At 38.3% G+C, this 26686-nt stretch overlaps 1 protein-coding gene across 3 annotated transcripts in view; it reads right to left on the bottom strand.

The window, feature by feature from the left end:
- ABCB11 (ATP binding cassette subfamily B member 11) overlaps positions 1-26686 on the bottom strand; it is an 80391-nt gene that overhangs the window by 47829 nt on the left and 5876 nt on the right. For all 3 annotated transcript variants that reach the window (XM_042952581.1, XM_042952582.1, XM_042952580.1), the window contains exons 5-9: positions 14676-14763; positions 12926-13059; positions 11132-11303; positions 8173-8297; positions 6133-6307 (exon numbers count right to left, since the gene is read on the bottom strand). In XM_042952581.1, the coding sequence (XP_042808515.1) occupies positions 6133-6307; positions 8173-8297; positions 11132-11303; positions 12926-13059; positions 14676-14763 (694 nt within the window). The remainder of the gene's footprint in view (positions 1-6132; positions 6308-8172; positions 8298-11131; positions 11304-12925; positions 13060-14675; positions 14764-26686) is intronic.

Raw genomic sequence — 26686 nt, forward strand, 5'->3', positions numbered from 1 at the left:
TTGATTGTCATAGAGATTGGTACGTACATTATAGATTTGCTACTAATGCTATATTATTGCTACTAGTAGACTATTTAGGATAACTATTAATACTAGTAGGAGGAGGAGGAGGAGGAGGAGTTTTCCTAATGTATATTTCTAAGTGATTTACCTGCTTTACTTCATTTAATTTTTACAACAGAAGAGAAAACCAAGGTGTATGGAGGTTGCCTAACTTACTCTACATGAAAACACGTATTAAGTGGGAGAGCAGTATTTGAACCCAAGCTCTTGCCTGACAACCTGTCTAGCAAACAGGCCCACCTGCTGCTGGTGGCATGTGGTTGGTATGGCCAGGTTCTTTGCAATGCTGAGGAAGCTGTCCTTAAACTCACCAACCCAGTCATTTCATTAAGTTAGGGGAAGGCGAATTTATCATGACCAGATGTTCCTACCAAATAACACTGTGTTTTTATCAGTGCTGTTTATAAAGGAAGAGGCAATGAGGTAATTTGTCATGTGCCTCTAGGAGGAGCACAAGACTCCTTTTGACCAAATGGGACCAGTCATGTAACTTTCATGGAGGATATTTCATTGGCCACCATCCGTTGGGGACAGGAGTTATTTCCTGAACTGAAAACTGGCTGCTGCCTGAATGTTTGAATGTAGTCTTCTTCAGGCAGCCAAATGATCCTAGTCTGTGACGGTTTCCCTGTCTTCCTTTGGTCTTGTGTCTGGACCAGGAGACTCCTCAGAGCCTCCCAGCCGCCTCCCTTCCTCTCAAGTAACCTCCATTCCGCATATGATGATGTGTACCAGTCCCCCCTTGCCTTCTTCCTGAATTCCCCACTCCATGAATGAGACAGACATTCTCTCCTCGTCTTTCTTGTTCCTCTTCCTTAATTACAGAAGGCAGCTCCTCCCAGGGGCAGATTACTTCATATTTCAAGCCGCAATTTCTTTATCGGTAACACAGGGATATTAACAGTATATACCTCATGGGACTGTTATGAACATGAAATGAAATAATTAGTTTAAGGTGATAAATCCAGTGTTAGCCACATAAATCATAGTGATGATGTTAAAAGAAGCAAGATTGCACACTTAAGAAATGATAAAGTGAATAGAGGGAGAAGTACTTCTGTAAATTGGGTTAAGACCACCTTTATCAGAGGCCTTCCCACCTAAACAAAAGATGCTTTCCAAATGTCCTAGATCAGGGCTCAGCAAACAGTTTCTATAAAGGACACCTAGTAGATATTTTAGCCTTTTCAGGCTATATGAGCTCCGAAGCAATTACACAACTCTGCTATGTAGTACAAAAGCAGCCATAGACAATAGAGAACAAATAATTATGGCTGTGTTCCAATAAAACTTTATTTACAAAAACAGGCATCAGGCTGGATTAGACTGGCGGGCCATAGTTTGCTGACCCCTGTCTAGATCCTAGATTGAATCACTAGGGGCCTAACCTGAGGTTTGCAGTCAAACCTTGCTCAGCCTGGTTTTGCAGATGTCTCTCTCAGAGTTCATAGGGAAAGAGTGAGTGAGACAGAACAGAGACATGTACTGATATTATCACAACAGCCAGCACCCATTCCAACAGATGATCATTTCCCACCCCAAACACTGCACTCTAACCAGGGGATGGCAGTGTCAGAAGAGGCAAAAGAGACCACTGGGGAATAATCTGTGGGTGTGCTGTGCTGGGGAAAAGGGGATCTGTGGCTCCTTGGAAGATAGATCCAGAAGAAGAAAACACTGGCTAATGAGTCAGGCCCTAGAGACATAGTCACCTGAGTTTATATCCCACTCCATGCCCCTCAGCACATATTTGTCAACCTCATGGCTCCATTTCATCTTTAATGACATCAATACAGAATGAAGCTTTGATATTACATATTGTATTTATATGAAATATGTCATTTAGTGCTTGACACCTTATACACTCTGAATACCGTTACCCTCTACTGCTGCTGTTATTTTTTACTATTGAGTCCTGAAACCTGGGAAGCGTGAAAAAGCAGCCTTCTGCACTCTGCAATTCGTTTTCATCTCCTCTCTCAATAGATCACAGAGTTTGTTTTTTGTCTGGGTACAAGTGGTACTAATCACAGTCATTTATGTGAGCCACTTACCATGTATGCCCAATTACCATGCAGCCAATAATGACTCTGTGCATGAAAAACATATTAGATTAACCGGATTGTTAATTAATTTAGTGGAGTACTAACACTCACCTCAGCTCACGTATACTGAGGCTTCAGAGTTTGCTACTCAGAAGTATGGTGAAAAATGTGCCTGCGCACATGAGTGAAAGAAAGAGAAAGATGGAGGGAGGGAGGAAGGGAGAGAGAGAGAGAAAGAACAATCAGTGATTATGCTGTTCATGGATTTCTCCATTTTCCCAAAAGGAAATTTCTAAAGGTGTAAGCAGAGGCTTGCAAGAAGACATTCGAGTATGAGGTAAGGTTAATCATTGACGATTAAAATGTTGGAAACACATAGCATTCCACATCTGCATATAGTAAGTACTCAGTTAAATTATTTACAGAAAGTATAGAGTGAACACTTGAAGCTGAGGAGTGTCAAATGAGTTAAACAAGGAGGCCATTAGGCTGAGGCAGATTTAATACCTTAGCGACCTGCATAAGCAAACCAAAACTTCAGCTCAAATGCCTTAAGGTCCAGAAATCAAAAACCTGAGGACAACCAATCACAAATAGTCAATTAAGCTTCCCCGGGCAAGGCAACTGCTTAAGGTATCACCAATCAAATAATTTTTTTTTTTTTTTTTTTTTCTTTTTTTTGCTTTGCTTCTGTCTTTTCACTATAAAAGTCCCCTGCTCCTATGGGTGGAGAACGGTTTCTCATCACTTCTGGTTTGGTGCTGCTTGATTAGAATTATTTCTGCTTAAATAATCTCCTAAAATTTTGAATATACCTCAGTCTATTTTTTAGCAGAACCATAAAATTGGATTCCTGCTACAGAAGTAACCAAGGGGATTTTAAATTCAGTGTTTCCAATTGGAATTGTGTAGTATTTAATTTTCAATTTACCAATTCATTTTTCCCTCTGAAATGTTATTTGGGCACACCTCTGTCCTCTCTGTGCAGGCATGGTATGAAAAGAAAGAGGTCTTTTCTCAATGCATGTTTTTCTGCAGAATGAGCAGATATAAGCAGCTGGGACTCATAAATGTTGAAAGTTCTTAAGAGTCATTAGATCAATAAAGACCAGGGACTTTATAGTCGGGTTTCATACCCGCAATACTTTCACTGGTTATCCTTTTTTTTTTTTTTCCAATATATGAAATTTATTGTCAAATTGGTTTCCATACAACACCCAGTGCTCATCCCAAAAGGTGCCCTCCTCAATACCCATGACCCACCCTCCCCTCCCTCCCACCCCCCGTCAACCCTCAGTTTGTTCTCAGTTTTTAACAGTCTCTTATGCTTTGGCTCTCTCCCACTCTAACCTCCTTTTTTTTTTTTTCCTTCCCCTCCCCCATGGGTTTCTGTTAAGTTTCTCAGGATCCACATAAGAGTAAAACCATATGGTATCTGTCTTTCTCTGTATGGCTTATTTCACTTAGCATCACACTCTCCAGTTCCATCCACGTTGCTACAAAGGGCCATATTTCATTCTTTCTCATTGCCACATAGTACTCCATTGTGTATATAAACCATAATTTCCTTATCCATTCATCAATTGATGGACATTTAAGCTCTTTCCACAATTTGGCTATTGTTGAGAGTGCTGCTATAAACATTGGGGTACAAGTGCCCCTATGCATCAGTACTCCTGTATCCCTTGGGGCTATTCCTAGCAGTGCTGTTGCTGGGTCATAGGGTAGATCCATTTTTAATTTTTTGAGGAAACTCCACACTGTTTTTCAGAGGGTTTCACTGGTTTTTCAAATATGCAAAGCTGGGGGCACTTAGATGGCTCAGTTTGTTGAGCATCAGACTTCGGCTCAGGTCATGATCTCACAGTTCGTGGGTTCGAGCCCTGCATCAGGCTCACTGCTGTCAATGCAGAGCCCACTTTGGATCCTCTGTCTCCCTCTCCCTCTGCCCCTCCCTCACTCATGCTTTCTTTCAAAAATAGATGAATAGACATTAAAAAAAAGTTTCCAAATGTGTAAAGCTGTATTAAAGTTGTTAAGAAAGGGGCTAAATTAGGGGCACCTGGGTGGCTCAGTGGGTTAAGCGGCCAACTTCAGCTCAGGTCATGATCTCGCGGTCCGTGAGTTCGAGCCCCGTGTCGGGCTCTGTGCTGACAGCTCAGAGCCTGGAGCCTGTTTCAGATTCTGTGTCTCCCTCTCTCTGACCCTCCCCCATTCATGCTCTGTCTCTCCCTGTCTCAAAAATAAATAAAACATTAAAAAAATTTAGAAAAAAAGAAAGAAAGTGGCTAAATTATAATGATAGCAATATTTTCCATCTATACTGCTCTTTTAAGGTTTACAAAACACTAACATGTATAATCATATTTAATTTTTTAAACAAAATTCAAGTGATGCCAGTTGTTCATCTTGCAAAGAACTGAATTTTGAAAAGTTATTCTTAGTGTATTATCATGCTCTTATGAAATAAAGTCAGTAGCTTAGATTGATTATGCTTTGGCCTCTGATAATCATTTCAATTTGTAAATAAAATTCTGTTCTACTTTCCCTAGAAATGTATTTCTACTAAAGCAGTAGACCTCAAATTACAGGCTATCAGCTAGCAAATGTCTATGTAAGATTTTGGCATTTTTCATTATTTTTTTAAAATGTTTATTTATTTTTGAGAGAGAGACAGACAGAGCGTGAGCAGGGGAGGGGCAGAGAGAGGGAGACAGAATCCGAAGCAGGCTCTAGGCTCTGAGCTGTCAGCACAGAGCCCTACGTGGGGCTCAAATCCACGAACCACAAGATCATGACCTGAGCCAAAGTCGGAGGCTTAACTCACTGAGTCACCCAGGCACCCCTACATTTTTTATTATTTAATTGGCGTCTGTCTTACCTATAATCTAGGGCCAAAATATTTTATTTAAGAATCTTAGGTGAAACTGCTTCCTATGTCCATGCTTTTAAAATTAATATACTTAATTAAACAATTAATAGGCCAAATGAAACGTGCATTTCATGTTTTATCTCCCTGACCTCATGGGGCTTAGTGTGTGAGGGCAGGAAGGGGTGGTAACAAATTGTAAATAAACCCAAATGTTCGCTTTCATTCAAGCCCTCTGAAGGAAAAGTTCGGCAAGCCATACAAGAAAATAAAAGATTGATGAGTGTGGAAATGCCTTCTGTCTGAGAATCAGAACAATGGCAAGAGTCCAGCGGTAATGAGAGGTGCTGTAAGCTAAGGAAGAAAGCCCTTGGGTTAATGAGCTTTATCTCACCCTATCCTGGTATTCACCATGCATGTCGCTTGTCTTTTGTAGCACCCGTTTTCTTCTGCCATTAGGCACTGATGTGATTGTTTAAGTATTGCTTTTCTTCCCCACGAAATGATAAGTTACATCAGGAAAAGATCACATTTCTTTTATCCACTATTGAATCCTCTGCACTTTGTATGGGTCTGGCATATCATACATGCTCAATAAGACTTTTTTTTTTATACTCAATAATTCTTGAAAGAACAACTGAAAAAAATACTGAAAATTAAAGTAGCCATGGCATTCGTGAGAGCACGGCTATAGCACAAGCGAACAATAAAAATGGTGGCATTGCCTGTTCAGTTGAGGGTATTACTGGCTTGGTATTTTAGTAACTCATTATGTTTCACAAATACGTCCATTAGCACATATCTTGTACTATTATGAAACTTAACTACATGAGCTGTTAACTTTCAGCTGAGAGATCAACGACTTCCCATTTTCATGGCATATTATCTTTTGGACTCAGAAAAGTCATTGTTTTACAGCTATAAAATCCTTAGTTAATTGGAAATCATTAAATTTCTGGTCTCATCAAGTCAAAGGCTCAGCATTCCTTTACTATAAAATGTGTAGGTTTTGCTTGTTTCTGCAGATGGACTCCACCAAATCATTGATGCTTTCCCCCCCTCAGATACTAAAGGAATAAACAAAACACCTTAACTATGGGCTTTTCCGAGATGCCAGCAGGAGATGCTATGTCTAGGCTGCTCAGATCTAAGTACCTGGATGAGCGTTCCTGCCGTATATTCTTCATCATCGAGGACAAGTTTGGAGCCATACCAGAAGGCCAGTGCATAGCAGAAGAAGATGAGACACCACATGAATCCAGTAAAGAATCCCATCACTATCCCTTTTCTAATTCCCCAACGCTGGGCAAACACAAGATTTTTCTCATATCTGTGAAGAGAAAGCATTTGAGTCTATGCCAGCAGCAGCAACTCAAGTCAAAATATTCAAAATAGGCACAGTGCAGTGCTTATACTCAATGATCATAATAAAATCACCCCAGACACATAGCGCCTTCATGGGAAGAAAATGACGATCACGTCCACGTAGTTATTTTGTTTCTTTCAACCCGGCAGTGAAACATGTTGAAGGAATGATGCCTAACAAAGCCTCATGGTTGGTTGATCACCTCTGGGATGAGAACAGTGTGAGGACAGTGAGAACTTTACCCCAAGAGAAAAGAATTTTCAACACAAATGTTTGGACATAAGGGATCTAGTACTATTTGTGCTTGAACTGTTTTATTAAGTCATGTGGCATGCTTTCTATCAGCAAATGATGTAATTGTTTCCCCTAGGTTTGAGACCTGTGTTTGCACCAACTCATCTCCATACACCTATCTGACCTGTGACCAAGAATGCTATGTTGTAACATGACCCATGGGGTTCACAGCCACAGGACGGGGATAACTATGTAGATATCCAATTCAAGCACTAAGCCCCAGTGATTCTATACTCTGGCCATTAATAACTGGCATGGTCTTAAAGTTCAGACACTCTGTAACTGCCTTCTTTTATCCCGAAAAATAAATTCATGGAGAAAATTTCCCATTTCATGGGACAAAAATGAAGGTCTATTCTATGTTACCATTTTCAAAACATTTACATTGCTACTTTTATCAACAATGATTAATATCTTTCATGGTGGAGGAAGTATGCTACTGAAATTTGTTATGAGAAACAAGGTAACTTCACTCTATAAACCAAAAGACACAAAACAAAAACAAAAAATAAGAAAAGAAAAGAAAAGAAAAGAGGCTAAGTAGAGATTGTAGATTCTCTTTTCTCTTTGGTAGCAACTGAGAATGACATCATCATACTAGATCTACTCATTAAAAAGAGTTTAAACTGGAGGCTATTTTACAAAATCAGTACCTGGCATATGGAATGCACTTAAGTACTAAATAAATGGAAGAATAAACAACATTCTTGACAACTGTGCTGGTTTACTCATTTAGGTTTTTATTTTTATTAAGAACTAATCTTCCAGATGGGCACCTGGGTGGCTCAGTCGGTTGAGCATCCGACTTCAGCTCAGGTCATGATCTCAATGTTCTCAAGTTTGAGCCCCGCATCAGGCTCTCTGCTGTCAGCACAGAGCCTGCTTTGGCTCCTCTGTCTCCCTCTCTCTCCACCCCTCTCACACTCATTTTCTCTCTTCCTCCCTCTCTCTCTCTTTTTTTACAATAATGCTTACACCTAAAAAGAATTTAATGTTTATTTATTTTTGAGAGAGAGAGACAGAGCACTAGCGGGGAAGGGGTTGAGAGAGAGGGAGACACAGAATTTGAAGCAGGCTCCAGGCTCTGAGCTGTTAGCACAGAGCCTGATGTGGGGCTTGAACTCAGGATCCAACCATGAGATCATGACCTGAGTCGAAGTCTGATGCTCAGCTGACTGAGCAACCCAAGTGTCCCCTGCAACTGCATTTCAGATCACTCCGTGATCTAAACAGTGTTACCAAGGTTTAGCGTGTGTATGTATCCACCACCACAGTTGAAATAAATATCTAACCTAAAATAGCTTTCTAAACATCTCGCACTATAACATTTTCAAAAACACACAGCTAAAGGCTTGGGGGTCCTTGTAATGCTAATGCCCCATCTAATTGCTCCCAGCTGCCTCTCAAACAAAAGCTCCCTCAGGGTAAATAAACCTAGGTAAAAATCTGCCACTTTGTGCAAAATGGGGAAGATTTCAGGGTGGTATGCCAATCAACAGAATTCTGGAAAGTGGCAGACATTTCAACGAACCAACCTTTCAACCTCTTTTTTCTCACCACCAAAAGCAGCCACTGTTCGAATAGATGAGATGACTTCATCAGCCACTGACCCTGCTTTGGCATAGGCCTTCAATTCATAGTCAGTAAACTTGGACAAACTCTAAAATCCAAAAGAAGAAAACAAAACGTGAAGACCAGGTAATTAGGTAAGTCAACCTGTCACTCAGTAAACATGTGGTGGGTGTTACCAATACAAAACTAGATTCTCGCTGTTACAGTGTTCACCAAGGAAAGAATTGCATCCAAGTTTGATCTCTGTTAAACCCCATCCATGAGTGTTTGGTTGCCAGCTTATGAAAATGATTCCATTAGAAGTCAGCCTCAAAAACCTCTCAGAATAAGTCCCAAAGAGGGCATTCAGTGAGACCACAGTGTTTCACTCATTATGCTGATGAAGGTTTTAAGTGAAACTGTGTCCCATTTCATTACTATTGGCCACAGACCATTGCACAGTTTGTGGACAAACACCAGAGACAGAGACTGGTGGTCCGTGCAGGTGCCATGTTAGCCAGTAGAATGGGGGAGAGGTCCTGAGTATGCAAAGGCGTGATGCCACAGAGGTAATTCCACAGGAGAAAGCTCCAGATTAATATTACACCATTTGACTCAACTATAGGGGCTCAACTAGCTTTGCTCTTTACAGAAGGAACTAAAAAGACATTGCCTTTAATGTTTAACAAATTACTTTTTCTAAAATTGGACTTGGATTGAGTTCTAATTAGAATTAATCACCAAAGAAATCCCTGTCACAGATGAAGATACCAAAATGAATAAAAGCAAATATTGTAAAAGATCGACTAACTCAGAAATCTAAAAAATTTATACTACCCAGACCAAAGGAGTTTATCTTCCAAGTTTTTCCAAACTCTTAGCAGCAAAAACCTTCACGAACAAAATCTTAAATGGAGGTTTCGGGTACAAAATAAGTAAGTGTATAATTTTGTTATAATATATTTATGTTACAAGTGCACACTTCGTAAGTTGTGAATTGAAAAGGCAACAATAGGGAAAGTAGGTCTATTTTCATCAACATTAAAATCTGAATTTTACGGACATTACCAATGATGCTGCGGTTTTTACCACAACCTTCTTTTAACTTATTTCTAAATTATTTATTGAGGAAATCAAGTAGTTGTGAATGTTCATAGTTTTATTGTAATGGCTCATGAAATAATCTCAGGATACTTCAGTAAAATTGATACAAGAGTTTAAAAAATGTGTATGGGAAAATATTTAACGATCACTCATGTTTCTCCTGGTTAAATATAAAAGACACAGGCATAAAAACCCACAGTAATGTGTAATATTGATATATTGCCCCCTCCTGCTTTTTCTTTTTTTTCTTTCTTTTTTTTTTTTTTTTTTTTTTGGTGTGTGTGTGGGGTGGGGGGGCGTCCTGCTCTTGAATTAGGCCTAGTGAAATTGCTTGCATCATTTTACACAAACATGCACAGACTTGAATTCAAGAAGAAACCAGTGCAGAGTTACAGCATTGCAAATCAGTGACACACTGACAAGAAGTTGGAATACGGGCACTGAGATAGCAAGAGAAACCATGCTCTAAGCGTGTTAAAATCAAGAGAACCAGGCTACATCTCTAACATGTTAAATGTGACATATGATCCATCTGCGTATGAACGTTAATTAATTACAGGTTTGAAGAAAGAGATTCAATGTATCGGGGGTGGAGGGAACTGAATTAAATGTTTGCAGAATCCTGGAAGATCCTCTGAGGAAGGGAGGCTTGGTAGGAAGGACTGTGGTGAAGCTTGTGTGATATGGTGGATTGGAAAAAAATAAAAGCTTATAACTCTGTAGCAATTAATTCTGTGCCAGATGCCATGCTAAGTGCATAACATGGAATATGCCTTGAATCATCACAATTACTTTGGGAAGGATTAGCCTTATCTTAAAGGTGAGGAAGCTAACACTTTGACAGGCTAAAAATATCTTTCTTGAGCCAGGTGGTAGAACCAGATGATGGACAGTTGAGGGGAGTGAGCTCTTTGCTATTGTCACTCTGTACTACCTGGGAAATGTTTGAGTAATATAGTCGGTGGACTGTAGAGAATATTTTGCTAGAAAATATTATCATGGAGATTGGTTTCCTGTTGCTCAATGATGTGTGTGCGGCTTTTCACCTGAATTCTATTCTCATTTACAGTAAATTATTAGTGTGCCTGATCCCATGAGCTGCTATCAAATGTGTCTGCTCTAAAAGCAGAACATAATTTCTTAATCCTTGGGAGTGTTTTTTAATAGGGATGACTCAAAATTCCTACTCCTATGTTTTTTCTTAGCCTACATACCTGGGGAATGGAAACTGATGGGGACATTGCTCAGAATGGGTCAGGTAACCTCTGTCTGAAACTGATCACACAGCATGGAGAACACAGTTGTGAAGGTAGAAATCTGCATTAGGAGTTTGTTACTGAGCTGGGTATGTTTGTTGGGCCTTTTTGAGAAAAACGTCAGAGTTTTAGAGACCATAGGAAGCAATAGGCATATCAGAGAGTGGGTGGGGGTTTTGGAGTCAGACTCCCTTGTATTTGATCACTTGCTAGCTGTGTAGTCCCAGACAAGTCCCTTTACCTCTCTGAGCCTGCATTTCTTATGTCTAAAATGTCATTAAGACTTTATAAGATTGTTGTAGAGATTAGAGACAATAAATATGAAGTTCCTAATAGTGCCTGGCAAAATAGTAAATGCTCAGAAAATGTAGTTGTTATTTTAATACAATAATATTTATGTTATTAAAACATCATCAATCCCTGATCTGTGGAATGTTATTTGATAGTGAGGAATAATCAAACAAAGTAAACTGAAACAGTGATAATATTGACTAAACATACACAGGAAAAAGGAAACAAGTTTCACATTTCTGGCTGTTTCTCAGCACAAAAGTCTTGGAGAGAAGTGAGAAGACATTCTTACCAGACCAATGATGCCTGCTCCAATCCCAATAAGAGGGCTGACAGAGATAATAACCAAGGTCAGTTTCCAACCCTGGTAAAATCCCAACAGGAACCCACTGATGCTTGTGGTCATGCGCTGAATGAAAATGGCCACTTGGTCAGCAATGGCATCATTGACTTTATTAATATCACTAGAAACAAGAGGGGATTTGATCACTAAAACTGAACTTGGTCAATTCAAATGTCTTGCTGAGAAATCCCAGTCTTTCCTTTCTAAGCACTCTTGTATCTGTACCCCGTTGCCCATGGGAAACAACAGCCTTGCACGTTTTGAAACACTTGATACAGCTTGTGAGTTCGTCAAGTCTCTTTCTCCCTCACAGCCAAGCAAGTTTGTTCTCAACCCAGCTTTCCCAACTGGTGGCCATTCAGTGTTGACAAAGACTTTTAGAAACCACCTTATCTGTCTCTTTCTTTCCTAGGGCTCATATCCTTGGTCTGTCCTAACAAGCTCTTCCTTCCTTCTTCATACCTGGTAAATCCTTTCAGCCTCAAGGAAAAACCCACACACCGCCTAGTTCATAAAAACTTATATAATCTCCGAGGAAGAAGTAATATCTTCCTCCCTGTGTTTGCATAGCAATGTAATTAATCTGTGTATGTGTGTGTACATGTATGTAATTATTGCATTCTGCTTATAGGCAATATAGAATAGTGGTTAAGAGCACAGACTCAGGCCAGCTCTGAATTTGAACACAAGCTTCTCCTGGGCTAACTTGCCTTACTTAACCTTCCTACGCCTCAGGTTCTGTCCTTATGTCCATCTACAGATGAAGATTAGTTAATATAAGTAAAGTATGTAGAATAGTGTCCGTGTGTTGTAAGCTATCAGTATGTGCCAGCACTGATTATTTACTTGTTTGCACCTTTTATCTCTCCTACTAGGCTGTAAGTTCCCTGAGATCAGGAATTCTGTGGTTTATCTTTATGGTTTGCATAGAGTAAATCCTCCAGAATACTGGTTGAACATAATTATGTTACATTCATATTCCTGGGAATATTCCCATAATCTCTTGTTTAGATGGAGCCAGGAGGGTTTAGGATTTAATAGCAACAAAGGACCTTAGCTATTACCCAGAGATTTGACAGTTGTATTATAGCAAGGGTGTCTGTTCAAGGTCATAGTAAGTAAGGGGCAGAACGAGTGCTCGAATCTAAGGGTTTCAACATTTAGTCTCTTATCTTCACTATACTGTACACTAAGTGTCTCTCATGAGACCTCAACGTTCAATTCAATAGGGTTCAATTGGTTCTAATTACTCAGGGCTCATTCAGAATGACTGGAGGGGAGCTATTCATGGCCCCAACTAGTATTTAGGTGTAAACTGGATTTAAATTCAGTTTTTTAGTTTGAATCTTTCTCGAGCTATTTTGGATTTTTCTTTGTCTTTGTTTTTATGTGCAGAAATAACCTCAACAGAGCAAGATAATTCGTTCTAATTGTATCATTTTTCCTTATTGATCCATAGATTGTGACATCCCTCAGTCTCTCTTTTGGAGGCCAAATAGCCCTAGCTCTTTTAACTCTTAAGGGCCTACAAACAAAACTTTAGTATCCTGGCTATCAACTGTTAATGATCATATTTGATAAAATGTTACCTATGGAAAAAACATGCTACCTGTAAAAGCCCAACTTAAGAGACAAAATGTATCCAAAATAACTGAAAACGTGTCTCCAATTATTTAACTTAGAAACAAGGGTTCTATTATCCAAAACTCACACATACATTAAGACCTCCTACCAACCACTTACTCGGAAAGTCTTGTGTTCAGCTCTCCCACGGAATTGCAGTCAAACCATCCCATTTCCATTCGCATTATTTTCCTAAAGGAAATTTTTCTCATATTCTGTATCTGATGAGCTGCAGCAATCACCCAAAAGCATACCTGAAAATGAAGCAAGGAATGTTTGGCATTGCAACGTTAAAAATATCCGTGGATTCCTTCTCTTTCCAGAAGAAAACGCTTTCAGTATGAGTGCTGAGAGAAAGAGGAAAGCGATTCGCAGAATGCCGCGTCATGGGAGCTGCGGTGTGAGCCGAGGGCACCTGCTGCTTGAAGCGGGATGAGCAGAACAGCTGCGGAAAGGGAAGCCGAAGGTTCGGGTGTGAATTTGGCTTTGCCACGTGTAGAGCTAACCTTACTGAGTTCCACTGACTGCATAAGTAAAGGAAAGCTCACAGTGCCGAAAAGAAATTCTTGCTCTAATTTTTGCATGCCGTTTCTGAGTGTATTTTTCCCGAGAGCCCTGCCAACAAGCATGTTTGTATAGTTTCCAGGCTATTGGACAATGATTTTCAGAGAAAGTAAGACAAAAGTTATGACATAAGCAGGGAATCTACTGATAGTTTTCCCCAACCAGATGTAGTCGGGTTGTCATCAAAATGCCCAGTGCCAGAATGAGAGAAACTGATTCATTTCTTTTTACAGTGAACATGAACTTCCTGGAATTCTTGAATGAATGGAGATTGAGGGAAATAATTATTTTTTTTCTACAGAAGAAGGCAAAAGATGAAATATTTTTCTTCTTTAATAAGGGTTAAGCATGGGGCACCTGGGTGGCTCAGTCAGTTAAGGTCTGACTCTTGATTTCGGCTCACGTAATGATCTCTAAGTCTGTGAGTTCGAGCCCCACATCCAGGCTCTGTGCTGACAGTGTGGAGCCTGCTTGGGATTCTCTCTCTCCCTCTGTCTCTGCCCCTCCCATACACTCTCTCTCTCACTCTCTCAAAATAAATAAACTTAAAAAAAAAATAAGGGTTAAGTAACTCCAAGCCCTCCCATGGCTTAAATCTAGAATACACTCTAGATTCAGTTTACAGAATTTGAGTTGGAATACAGATTGGTGAGATTTTAGCAATGAAAGAGAAAAAGAAAGTCAAGTTTGCTTTCCTCCAACTCCTCATGCCTGCCTTTCTCCAGGGTGTTCATATTCTCATTACAAACACATCCGCAATTGCCTTTTTTTTTTTTTTTTTTTTAAGTTTAGAAGAAAAGATAAAGTCTAGGGGACACAGAAGGACAGGGCATTGAAATTCAATGTCTATTCATTCACCATCTCTCTAGGCAACTGCTTATGTTTTTCTCCCCATCTGAGAGCAAGAATCCTTCCCCATTCTCTCACCCCCATCTCCAAGTAAAACTGTAGTCCTTAGGGTATCTGAAAAACTTAAAAGTTAAAGAGGGGCACCTGGGTGGCTCAGTGGGTTGAGCGTCAGACTTCTGCTCAGGTCATGATCTCACCGTTCATGAGTTCGAGCCCTGTGTCTGGCTCTGTGCTGACAGCTCAGAGCCTGGAGCCTGCTTCAGATTCTGTGTCTCCCTCTCTCTCTGCCCCTCCCCTGCTCACATGCTGTCTCTCTCTCTCCTCTCTCTCTCTCTCTCTCAAAAATAAATAAAAACATTTTTAAAAAATTTTAAAGTTTAAGAGCGTACTTTGCATTTCATTGTAATGTATTTGAACCCAGAGGTTGATCTATAAATAAAATGAAGGTGCTACTCACTTGAATATATCCTGTGATGAGTACTGACAAAGCGATTCCAGCATAGTAACTGGCAAATTTGATCATTTCACTTTCAATGTCCAGCAACCTTAAAAAGAAGGGGAGAATATTAAGATTCAGAAGTCGCCTCAGGTTTACCAAAGATAACATTTGTGGGTACAGAGGAATTTAAAATATAAAATACGGGTAAGCCCTCTTATCTATGTAGAATTATAATTCGGTCTAACCAAATCTCTACATAGACCTCATGGTACCAATCCCAGCAAAGATGCCTACCCCCTTCATCTTTATAGGCAGAACTAACTCATTGGCAGCTGCTGGAAGCCAGGGGCAGTAGATGGCAGCCCAGGGCTCTGTCCATAGAGACCCTCCACTCATGCTCATTGTGCAGTGATGGAGCAAATCACCAGAGAAAGGTTTTATAAAGCCAGACAGGTGTCCGAAAAGACACTGGTGAGAGGTGTGGGCTATAAATCAGGAAGCTTACTGTACCTCCTCTAGGAATCTAAGCCACCTTTTCAGCTCTTCCATCTCAAAGTGACATTGTGAAAAATGTGTGTGTTTCATCATCCCAAAGAAAGAGAAAAACACTTATTAGCCCAGGCCTTCTGCTGACTACAGCGCATGAAGTTTCACTCTCTGGCACGATGTCTAAGATGAACCCAAAGAACTTGTAGAGAATAGCTAGAAAGCCCTAAAGCATTTTTCCAGCACAACTATCACGCTGTGGCCCACAGGGTTTGGGATTCACAGGGGCAGTGAGGGGAAGCAAAAATTATTCTGAAATTGCTTTCAGAAAAGAAAGAATTTTATAATTAGAAAATTAACATAGACTGATAACAGTTCTGACCCTTGAGGATGCTCTAAATGATATCAAGTCCATTTCTTCTTTTTTTAAATATTTATTTATTTTGAGAGAGAGACAGAGAGAGAAAAGAGAGAAAACATGAGCAGGGTAAGAGCAGATGGAGAGAGAGAGAGAGAGAGAGAGAATCCCCAAGCAGACTCCATACTCAGTGCAGAGCTGGCACAAGGCTCAATCCCACCACTGTGAGATCATGACCTGAGCTGAAATCAAGAGTCAGATGCTTAACTGACTGAGCCACCCAGGTGCCCCTTGAGTCCATTTCTTTAGAACTGGAAAGCAGTGTCTTCAGCAGAGATGCTCTCATCCTACATGCTTTCTGCTTCCCATCAGGCCTTCCTCTTATGACCCAAGCTTGAATTGTTCTCTCCCTCTACCGAACTTGGACCAAGTGTTGAAGTGCAATTTCTTTAATTCAGAACAAACTATGATTCTGCGACAGATTTTAATTGCCATCTTGCACTACTATTCAGCATCTTTATTGAAAATATTTGTTTGTTTTGCTAGATTGCAAGCTACTTGAGGGCAAGAGCTTGGTTTAAGCTGCTTGCTCACACTGTCTGAACCCTTGTACAATACCTTACACATAGCAGACCCAACACCGCAGTGTTTCTTCATTTTGCTTTGACTTTTAAAATACTTATGAGGAAGGGATATAATTGCTTTGGTCAACCCCTCTGATAATCTCCAAACCAGCTAATATGTCTGTTCACCACATTCCCAGTCTTTCATGATGGTTGAAAGGGAACCCCAAGCACGGACAAGAGCTAGAAAACTTACATCCACAATCGGAGGCTCTCACAAAAGTTAAGTATCTCTGTACAGGGTATGTAGTGAAATATTGTGAGGAAAGACTTCTAAAGGACCAGTTAGTCCATATTGCTAATTTTCTGTTTGTGACATGAAATTTGGGTGTCCAAAAACAGACAACTATGAGTATTTGTCAGAAAGTTTTACTTAAGATTTCCTGTGGTGCGTTCCTTCTCCAGACACTCTAAGCAGAGGTGATAAAAGGTGTCTCTGTCATGAGAGAGCTGCCAGTTATAAACAAACCTACTCAGACTGAAAGTACTGAGCACAGACCCAGCTCCAAGATTTATTGCGGAAAACTCCCAGAGAATTATATCATTAGGGGATGGTGTGGATAAGCACATGAGTAGTTCATGATTCCGTTCACTCTTGAAGCAGCCCAGAGATGAATGGTTAACTTTTTTATTTTATTCTTGGGAATAAGAAGTTATTAGGGTTTTACTTGAGAATATTTCTGGAACAACAGAACAGATCTATCAGAAAAAACTGCTAGGAAGGAAAAGAGCAGGCTGCTTTGGTTCCTTTCAGTGCACATCAAATTTTCTTTTATCATCTGGTGGAAAGTTTTCTTGTGGCTGTAAAATCCTGGAAAGAATTCTTTAAAGTGTGGGGGTGATTTGGACCACCAAATGGGCGCCTTTCTTTTTAACAGCAAAATTGACATACATTTACTAGAGTAAATTCAGATTCCCTTGGTTCATTTGTTTAAGGGAGAAGAGGGCAGAAAGATGGCAATTAAAGGGGAAAGGTAAGAGATATTTTACAAATGATTAAGATATGAGAGATTCTTACCTTGTCCTTTATGAAAAATAAATTCACCATAAAATCAAATTACTCAATTTATACTTCAAAGTTTCAGATTTACTAAACCCAGAGGGTTTTCATTTTCAATACCTAGGAGGTCTTTATGACAGGGGGCATTGCTTAACACGGAGTCTTCCTTTCAATGGTTTTCATGCATGGTAGACCCAGTAGTACTGACACTGTAGAGTGAACATCAGTGGCAACTCACAACTGACCACCACAGGTTGGCAGAAATGTGGCCATGTCCTACTCTCAGAATGATGGAGGCTCTGTATTGTTTAATGCACGGGACATCAACCTGTGCACAAATGGCTGATCACTGAGTAAAGCTGCTCTGCAGAACACCCATACACAATGGCTTACTGCCAGAATGGCTAGAGAATCTATGACAATTTCCAGAATGGCTAGAATTCCCTTTCCGAGAATCTGACAATTTTTTTTTTCACCCAGGAAGCCATTTGTTTGTTTTTCATTAAACTTTTCATTTCGAGGCAAGTGTATATTCTCATGCAATTGTGAGAAATAATACAGAAGCATTATATATGCCCTTTGGCAATATCTTGCAAAACTCTAGGACAATATCACAACCGAGATGTTGGCATTGATGTAATCAAGATCAAAACATCCTCATCACCCCAAGGATTCTTCATGTTGCCTTTTTTACATCTACACATGCAGCCTCCACTCCCCCCTTAACCCCGGGCTACCACTCATCTATTCTCTAGTGCTATAGGTTTGTCATTCAAAGAATATTATAAAGTGGAATAAAGAATATTATGTAACTGGAATCACACAGTATGTAACTTTTTGGCATTGGTTGGTTTTTTTTCACTCAGTATAATTCTTTCATCAATTATTTGCTCCTTTTCATTTTCAAGTACTATTCTGTGGTATAGATGTATCACAACTTAACCACTCACCCATCGAAGGATGTCTGGGTTGTTTCCAGTTTTTGTCTGTTACAAGTAAAGTTTCTATAACCTTTGTGTACAGGTTTTTGCATGAACGTTAGTTTTAATCTCTCTGGGATAAATCCCCAACAGTAGAATTGCTGTGTTATATAACACTTGCTTGCTTATTTATTTATTTATTTATTTGCCAAACTGTTTTCCAGAGTGGCTGTGCCATTTTGCATTTCCACCAGCAAGGTATAAGTGATCCAGTTCCTCCACATCTTCACCAATATTTGGTGTCATCACTATTTTTATTTTAGCAATTCTGATAGATTTGTGCTGATGTCTCTTTTTGATTTTAATTTGCTTCCCTAACCGCTAATGTTGCTGAGTATCTTTTCATGTGCTCATTTGCCATCTTTATATCCTTAGTGAAATATCTTTTCATGTGTTTTCCCCATATTCTAATTTGAATTTTTCTAACCACTGAGTTTGGAAAGTTCTTTATATTTTCTAGATCTTAGCCCTTTGTTAGATATATAGTTTGCAAACATACTCTCCCAGTCTGTAGCTTTTCTTTTTCATTCTCTTAACAGGGTCTTTTGCAGAGCCAAAGTTTTTCATTTTGATGAAGCCCAATTCATCAGCTTTTCTTTTTATGGACTGTACTTTAAGTGTCAAGTCTAAGAGCTCTTTGTCTAGCCTTAGACATAAAAATGGTGAGCTACACATTTTTCTAAAAGTTTGGTTTATTTCTGTATATGGGTTCATTTCTTGCCTATGGATGTCCAATTATTTAGGCACCATTTGATAAAAAGTTTGTATTTCCTCTCTTGAATTTCTTTTCCACCCTTGTTAACAATCAGTGGGACATATTTGCACTGGTCTATTTGAGTTCTCTATTCTGTTCTTCTGTCAATACAACACAACCTTGCTTTAGCTATATAACGTATCTTGAAATTGAGTAGACTGTTCCCTCACACTTTATTCTTCTTTTTCAAAGTTGTTTTAGATATTCTAGTTCTTTTTTTTTTTTTGACTTTTCATATAAATTTTAGAGTAATCTTGTCTCTATATACAAAAATATCTTGCTGAGGGGGTATAGCTCAGTGGTAGAGCATTTGACTGCAAAAATATCTTGCTGAGATTTTAATGGAAATTTTATTAAACCTGTATTATCAGTTTGGGGGAAATGAGATTTTTCTTATACTGAGTTTTCCAATTCATTAACAATATATGTCTCTTCACCTGTTTAGATCTTTGATTTCTTTCATCAGGATTTTACATTTTTCAGCATGTAAGTCCCATATATGTTTTATTAAATTTACAACTAACTACATTTTTTAAGCAATTTTAAATGGCATTATGTTTTGAATTTTGGTGTCCACATGTTCGTTGCTAGTATGCAGAAATAGTACTAAATTTTGTATATTTATTTGGTATTTTATGACTTTGCCAAACTCATTTACTGGTTCTAAGATATTTTCGTAGATTCTTTGGGATTTTCTATGTCCACAATAATAGCATCTTCAATATAATTGGGTGTGTTTCTTCCTTTTAGGTCTGTATTTTGTTTTCACTTAAAATGTTTTTGATTGTAATAAAAAATACGTAACATAAAATTTGCCAACTTAACCACTTTTAAATGTATACTTCAATAGTGTTAAATATTAAATCAGTATTCCTTTCCTTCCTTATTGTATAGGCTAGAACTTTGAGCACTGTGTTGAATAATAGTGGTGAAGGCATATATTCGTGCCTTGTTTCCAGTCTCAGGGAGAAAGCATTTAATCTTTCACTTTTTTTTCCTTACTTTGTTTTTATTTTAAAAAAATTTTTTTAAATGTTTTTAATGTTTGTTTTTGAGAGGGAGAGAGAGAAAGAGAGACAGCATGAGAGGGGGAGAGGCAGAGAAAGAGGGAGATAGAAAATCCAAAGCAGGCTTTGCGCTGTCAGCTCAAGGTTGGACATGGGTCTCAGGCCCGCCACGGGAAGATGATGACCAGAGCCAAAGTTGGATGCTCAACCAACTGAGCTACCCAGGCGCCCCTCAATCTTTCGCACAAAAAAGCGCTGTGGGACTTTTTTGTAGATGTTCTTTCTTAAGTTGAGGAAGTTCCTTTCCATTACTAGTTTTCTGAGAGTTTTTGTTATGAATGGGTGTTGAAATTTTAAGTGCTTTTTCATCTTCAGTGAAGATCATCATGTGGTTTTATATATTAGCCTGTTAATGTGGTAGATTAATGTGTTTTTCTAATACTGAACCACATGTGCTTCTCTAGAATATACTCTAGTTGGTGTGTAATTCTTTTTTATATATTGTTAATTCTATTTGCTAGTATTTTGTTACCATTTTGCATCTATATTCATGAGGAATATTAATCTGTGCTTTTCTTTTTTGTAATATTTTTGTCTGGCTTTTGGATCACAGTAATACTAGCTTCATAAAATGAATTAACTACTCCTTCTTATTATCTGGAAAATATTGTATAAAGCTGGTGGTATTTTTTTTTTTTTTTTGAAACATTAGGTAGAATTCTCCAGTGAAATCACATGGGCCTGGAGATTTCTTTTTTTAGAGTTTTAAAATTATAAATTCAATTTCTTTAATAGGGCTATTCTAATTATTTGTATCACATTGGGTGAGTTGTGGTAGTTTGTTTTTGCAAGCAATTGGTTCATTTTTCTAAGTTGTCAAACCTATGTGTGTAGACTAGTTACAGTAGTTCCTTGTTGCCCCTTTGATGTTTGCAAGGTCTATAATAATATCTCATTTTTCACTCCCAGCATTGGTCATTTGTGTCTTCTCCCTTTTTCCTTTGTCAGTTTTGATAAAGTTTTGCCCATTTAACTGATTTTTTTTCAAAGAACTAGATCTTTGTTTCATTGATTTCCTGTATTGTTTGTTTTTATTTTTATTATACCCTCTCATCTGCTTTCGGTGGACTTATTTTCGAGGTTCTTAAGTTGGGAGCTTAGATGTTTAGTTTGAGATGTTTCCTTTTTCGTAATGTATGCATTTAGTGCTATAAATTTTCCTCCCAGTACTGCATGAACTGTGTCCCACAGATTTTTACATTTTGTGTTTTCCTTTTCATCTAGTTCAATTTTTAAACTTTTCCCTTGACACTTCCTCTTTGACCTATGAATTGTTTAGAAGTGTACTGTTTGATTCCCAAGAATTTGGGGGGTTTTCCATTTATCTTTCTGTTACTGATTTCTAGTTTGATTCCATTGTGGTTAGAGAATTCACTCTATTATTTCAATTATTTTATATTTTATTTCAATTATTTTATATTTATAAGCAAATTGAGGTTTGTTTCATAGCTCATAGGGTATGGTCTGTCTTGGTATGTGCTCTGTAGGCACTTAAAAAATGTGTATTATGTGGTTGTTGAATGGAATGTTCTATACATGTCATTTAGATCCTGTGGCTGCTGGTATTTAGCTCTTCTGTATCCTTGATAATTTTATGTCTAGTTGCTCTTTCAATTGTGGAGAGATGGTAGTTAAGGGTTCTACTATATTTTTGATTTGTCTATTTTTCCTTTCTGTTCTGTCAGTTGTTGCTTCACAAGTTTTGCAACTCTGTTTGGTGTGTATACATTTAAGATTGCTGTGTCTTCCTGGCAGATTGACTTGTTCACCTTTGTATGATGGTCCTCTTTGTCTCTGGTAAATTTCTTTATTCCAAAATCTAATTTATCTTATATCAGTATAGTCATTTCTGCTTTCTTTTGACTAAGGTTTGCATGAAAAATATTTTTCCATGGACTACTCAAACTGTTTTTATATTTTTATTTCATTTTATTTAAGTAATCTCTACATCCAACATGGGGCTCAAACTCACAACCCCAAGATCAAAAGTCACATACTCTACTGACTGAGCCATCCGAGGTGCCGTCAAACATTTTTTAAAATTCAAAGTTGATTTACCTGTAGTGTTTTTGAGTATATCTCTTTGTATAGCTTTTTTAGTGGTTGCTCTAGGAGTTATGTTATAAATATATATATATATATATATATATATATATATATATATATATATACATATTGCTTATTATAATCTGCTAGTGTCATTTTACCAGTTTGTATGGAGTGTAAAAACACTATCTCCCTTTATATACCCTTATTCTCCTCTGCTAATACTATAATTATCTTTAATATTTCCAAATCAAATTCACATCAAACAATGTTACAATAGGATGATATCAAAGTGTTGGCAGTTTTTACTTCCACCTTTAAAAATAAGTCAGAAAACTCAAGCGGAGGAGGAAAGTCTACTATGTTTACCCATGATTTTGCTTACTATGTTCTTCCTTCTTAATGTCCAAGATTATTTTTATTATTTCCTTTCTGTTCAAAGAGCTTCCTTTAGCCATTCTTAAGTCAGCTGGCAATAAATTCTCTGAATTTCCCTCGTCTGAAAATATCTTGATTGTCTCTTCCATGGAGGTTGTGATGAATGTCCTGACCCTCTGCTCCCACGCAAGCAGGCAGGGAGAGAGGTTTCTCTTTACAGTAGGGGTGCTTCAACTCTCTACATATTCTTCACTGATACCACAGAGGTGGGGTGGGAGACAGACACAGCAGGGGCTCAGTGATACCTGATAAAGGTGGAAGCCTAGGCCCAACTCAACCTTTGCTAGCATGGGTAAGTGTGAGATTATGTAGTGTTTTTTGTTTTTGTTTTGTTTTATTTTCCTGTGATGTTGGCTTGAGTAGAATAGTGATATAGTTATTGCCTGAGATTTTTCTGTTAGGCTGCCTCTTTGTGGTCTACTATCTAGAAAGAGCATAATTTTATTAAGTCCTTTGTGGTTTGTGCTCACTGGTTTTTCCAGATTGCAGCTTTCCCAATACCCATATGTGGTACATATGAGGCCTAAAAATAACCCAGGGAACTCACAGTCATGTCATGATTTGAGTCCTGAGAACTCTAACCTTCTTTTATCCACTTTTTAGACTACTATGTTTGTTTTATATGTAATGGATTAAATAATCCAATCAAACAGCAGAGATTGTCAGACTAGATAAATCTAAAAAACAAACAAACAAACAAGCTCCAACTGTAGACTGTCTACAGGAGACACATTTTAGATTCAAAGATACGAACGAGTTAAAAGTAGGATGGAAAACGATATGTCACGGCAAAGAGCAACCATAACAAACCAAGAGTGGCTGTACCAATATAAGACCAAATAAACTTTTAAAAATTGTTATTGGGAATAAATGTTTTGTGATTATAAAAGGACCAATCTATCATAAGATTATAACAATCAGAAGATTATAACAATTATGAACATATATTCATCTAAAAACAGAGTTCCCCAATACATGAAGCAAAATCTGACAGATTCAAGAGTAGAAATAGGTAGTTCAATAATAATAGTCAGAGATCGCAATTCTATACTTTGCATTGGATAGAATAACCAGGAATAGAAGGCTTGAATAACGCCACAAACCAATAGACCTAACAGAAATCCTTTGAACATTCCATTCAATAACAGCAGACTGCATGTTCCCCTCAAGTGCACATGAAGCACTCTGCAGGATAGACCCGTGCTAAGCTGTACCAATCCATGCTACAATATGATGAACCTTGAGAATATTATGCCAAGTTAAAGAAGCCAATCACAAAGGACCACATATTGTGGGATTCCAGTTGTATGAATTGTCCAGAATAGGCAAATCTACAGAGCCAGAAAGTAGATTAGTGGTTGTCTAGAGCTGAGGGGGGATGGGAGATGGGAGAGTGACAGCGAAAAGTTTCTTTCTGTGGTAATAAAATTGTCCTAAAATTGGGGCGTCTGGGTGACTCAGTCAGTTAAGCATCTGACTCTTGATTTTGGCTCAAATTGTGATCTCACGGTTATGGGATCAAGCCCTGTGTCGGGCTCTGCACTGACAGCTTGGAGCCTGTTTGGGATTTTCTCTCTCTCTCTCTCTGTCTCTCTCTCTCTCTGCTCCTTGCCCACTCTCATTCTCTCTCTCAAAATAAATAGACATTTTTAAAAATATTCTAAAATTGATTGTAGTGATAGGTGCACAACTGTAAAATACAGAAAACCATTGAATTATGCATTTTAAATTGGTAAATTTTATGGTATGTGAATGTATCTCAATAAAGCTGTTTTAAAAACTGTATGGTTTTACAGTGTTTAAATTCAACACAGTGTTTGAATGCATACACTAAACGTACATTGCTAAGAAAACAGACCAAAATCCAAGAGAAGGTACAGGCTGATTTCTACTTTGACGCATTCATATGTGGGGGAAATAAAGAATCATATTTCCCAATGGCTGTGGTAGTCAGCCTCTACAGAGCCCCTAATCATTCTTGTCTCTTGGTTTCCACACTGCTGCATAGTTCCTTTTCAAATTGTACCAGGGTTGGTCGTGTGACCAGTAGAAAATGGCAGAAACAGACACCTGGGTGGCTCAGTGGGTTAAGCGTCTCTTGATTTTGCCTCAGGTCATGATCTCATGATTCATAAATTCGAGTCCTGTGTTGGTCTCTGCCACTGACAATGCAGAGCCTGCTTGGGATTCTCTCTCTCCCCCTCTCTCTGTTCCTCCTCTAGTCTCTCTCTCTCTCTCTCTCTCTCAAAACTAAAAATAAACTTTAAAAAAAGAAAGAAAATGGCAGAAATTATGGTATGTCACTTCCACAATAAAACTTTTGGGCTTTGTGGCTTTTGTTTGAATTTTTACACTTTAATTGGATAAAAGAAAATAAAAATAAGCTGCACCGTGGTATTTGGACTGCTTGGATTTCCCTTCATTCATCATGTTTCATTCTTTTGCCATATTATTTGACTATTCTGAGCAAATAAATTCTGATAAGCTGTTAAGGAAGCTTGATGTTCCATAATACTTTTCAACATTATTCACTGAGAACTGTTTGGAAGGCTTTGCCTAAAAATTCCACCCAATGAATTACAATTCATATGTAGAAACCAACCAGTGAAATGAAAGAGTAAAACCAGCTTCTACCAATAAACATGCATGCTTATGTTGATAAGATCATGGAGCAACCCTGTCCAAGACCTGTACACCTATTATAATAGGTAGAGAAATTTTACTTTAACGATATGCTTTTTCCAAGAAGGAAAGTTGCAAAAGAGTTGGGTAATTTTGGAGACACGTTAACTACTTACAGTAAGAAAATGTCCTCACCCTTGTCTTCTGCCCCACCCAAGTCCATTTTCACATTGATATTAACTAACGCCAAAGCTAAACAAACATTTACTCAGAAGAATAAACAGTAGTCCCATCAGTGACCATAGTCACTCACAATTAAAAAGTATTCAACTCATCAAAGGAGTAAAGAAAAGGCCTGAGAAGGGTTGGGATCTACACAAGTTCAGATACCCATATGAAATTTTTAAAAAGGACAAATATCCATTTAATGTTTTGCATCACATGAATTCAGCAGAAGCCAATGAACTTCTGAAAGCCCCTATTTGCTCTGCACAATGTGCTCACCTTTGAGTATATAATCCAGTAAGAATGAATAAAGTATGACTAAGGGATAGCCATAGGAAATTCTTTTCTAATGAATGTTGGTGATGCAGACGTTAAAGGTAGATTCATTCTTTAAATCATCTAGTAAATATTTATAACCACTTGGCATTGTGGATAAGTCTCAAATTTTAGCCCCTCAAACATTTGTTTCCAAATATTAAGGCATGAAGAGATATGCCTTCAGGAATTTTCCCTAGAAAATTTTACCTTCATGAGTGTTAATGATTTGGGTCAATGTACATCATAAGTCTGAATGCATTTTTTCCGAAGAGGGAGGCAATTAACATTACATTTTGTAGTCATACTACTCAATTCATTTTTGTCCTCCAACATAAATGAAAGAGTTTTAAAAGATTGTCATTGACAACAGCAACTCTTCTTTGCAAACTGTTCCAAATTTAGAAGAAAGACATATATTTAGGCTTTAGGAAATTTATTTCTCATGAGTAGGCTTATTATTTTTTAAAAGGTAATTCTGCACATTGTATGTTGTCCTATATTTTTCTGTCAAGCACTAACCAGTTGTTACTACCTATTTATTTCAATCGTCTTTGATTTAATGATGATTTTACTGACTAGACCTAAATGCCATGAAGATAAGGACCATGACTCAAGATAACCACTGTATCCTTGAGGTTTACAAAGTTCCTGATACGTAGTTGGTGTTCAAAAAATTTTGATTGAATGAATGAGTGAATGAAAGACCCTAACAGTAGATAATATTATGGAAGAGTATCAGTGATGTAGGAGGATTAGTTCATAATCTAAATCAAACATGTAGGGGTGCCTGGGTGGGGTTCAGTTGGTTAAGCATCCAACTCTTGATTTAGGCTCAGGTTCAGTTCGTGAGATGGGAGTCCTGTGTGGGCTCAGCACAGACAGCGTGGAACCTGCTTGGGATTCTCTCTGTCTTCCCCTCCCCCCCCCCTCTGTCTCTCTCAAAATAAATAAACAAACATTAAAAAAAACAAATCAAACATGTAGAAAAAATTTTAGATGAAGGTAAAAAATGTAATTTTGTTCGAGGGAGCCCCTCCAAGTGTCTCCCAAGGCAAGATGTGCCCTGCCCTTGGCTCTTGAACCTGAGTGTGTGACTTCATACATGCAAATGA

This window comes from Panthera leo, chromosome C1, assembly GCF_018350215.1.
Source record: "Panthera leo isolate Ple1 chromosome C1, P.leo_Ple1_pat1.1, whole genome shotgun sequence".
Classification (NCBI taxonomy): Eukaryota; Metazoa; Chordata; class Mammalia; order Carnivora; family Felidae; genus Panthera; species Panthera leo.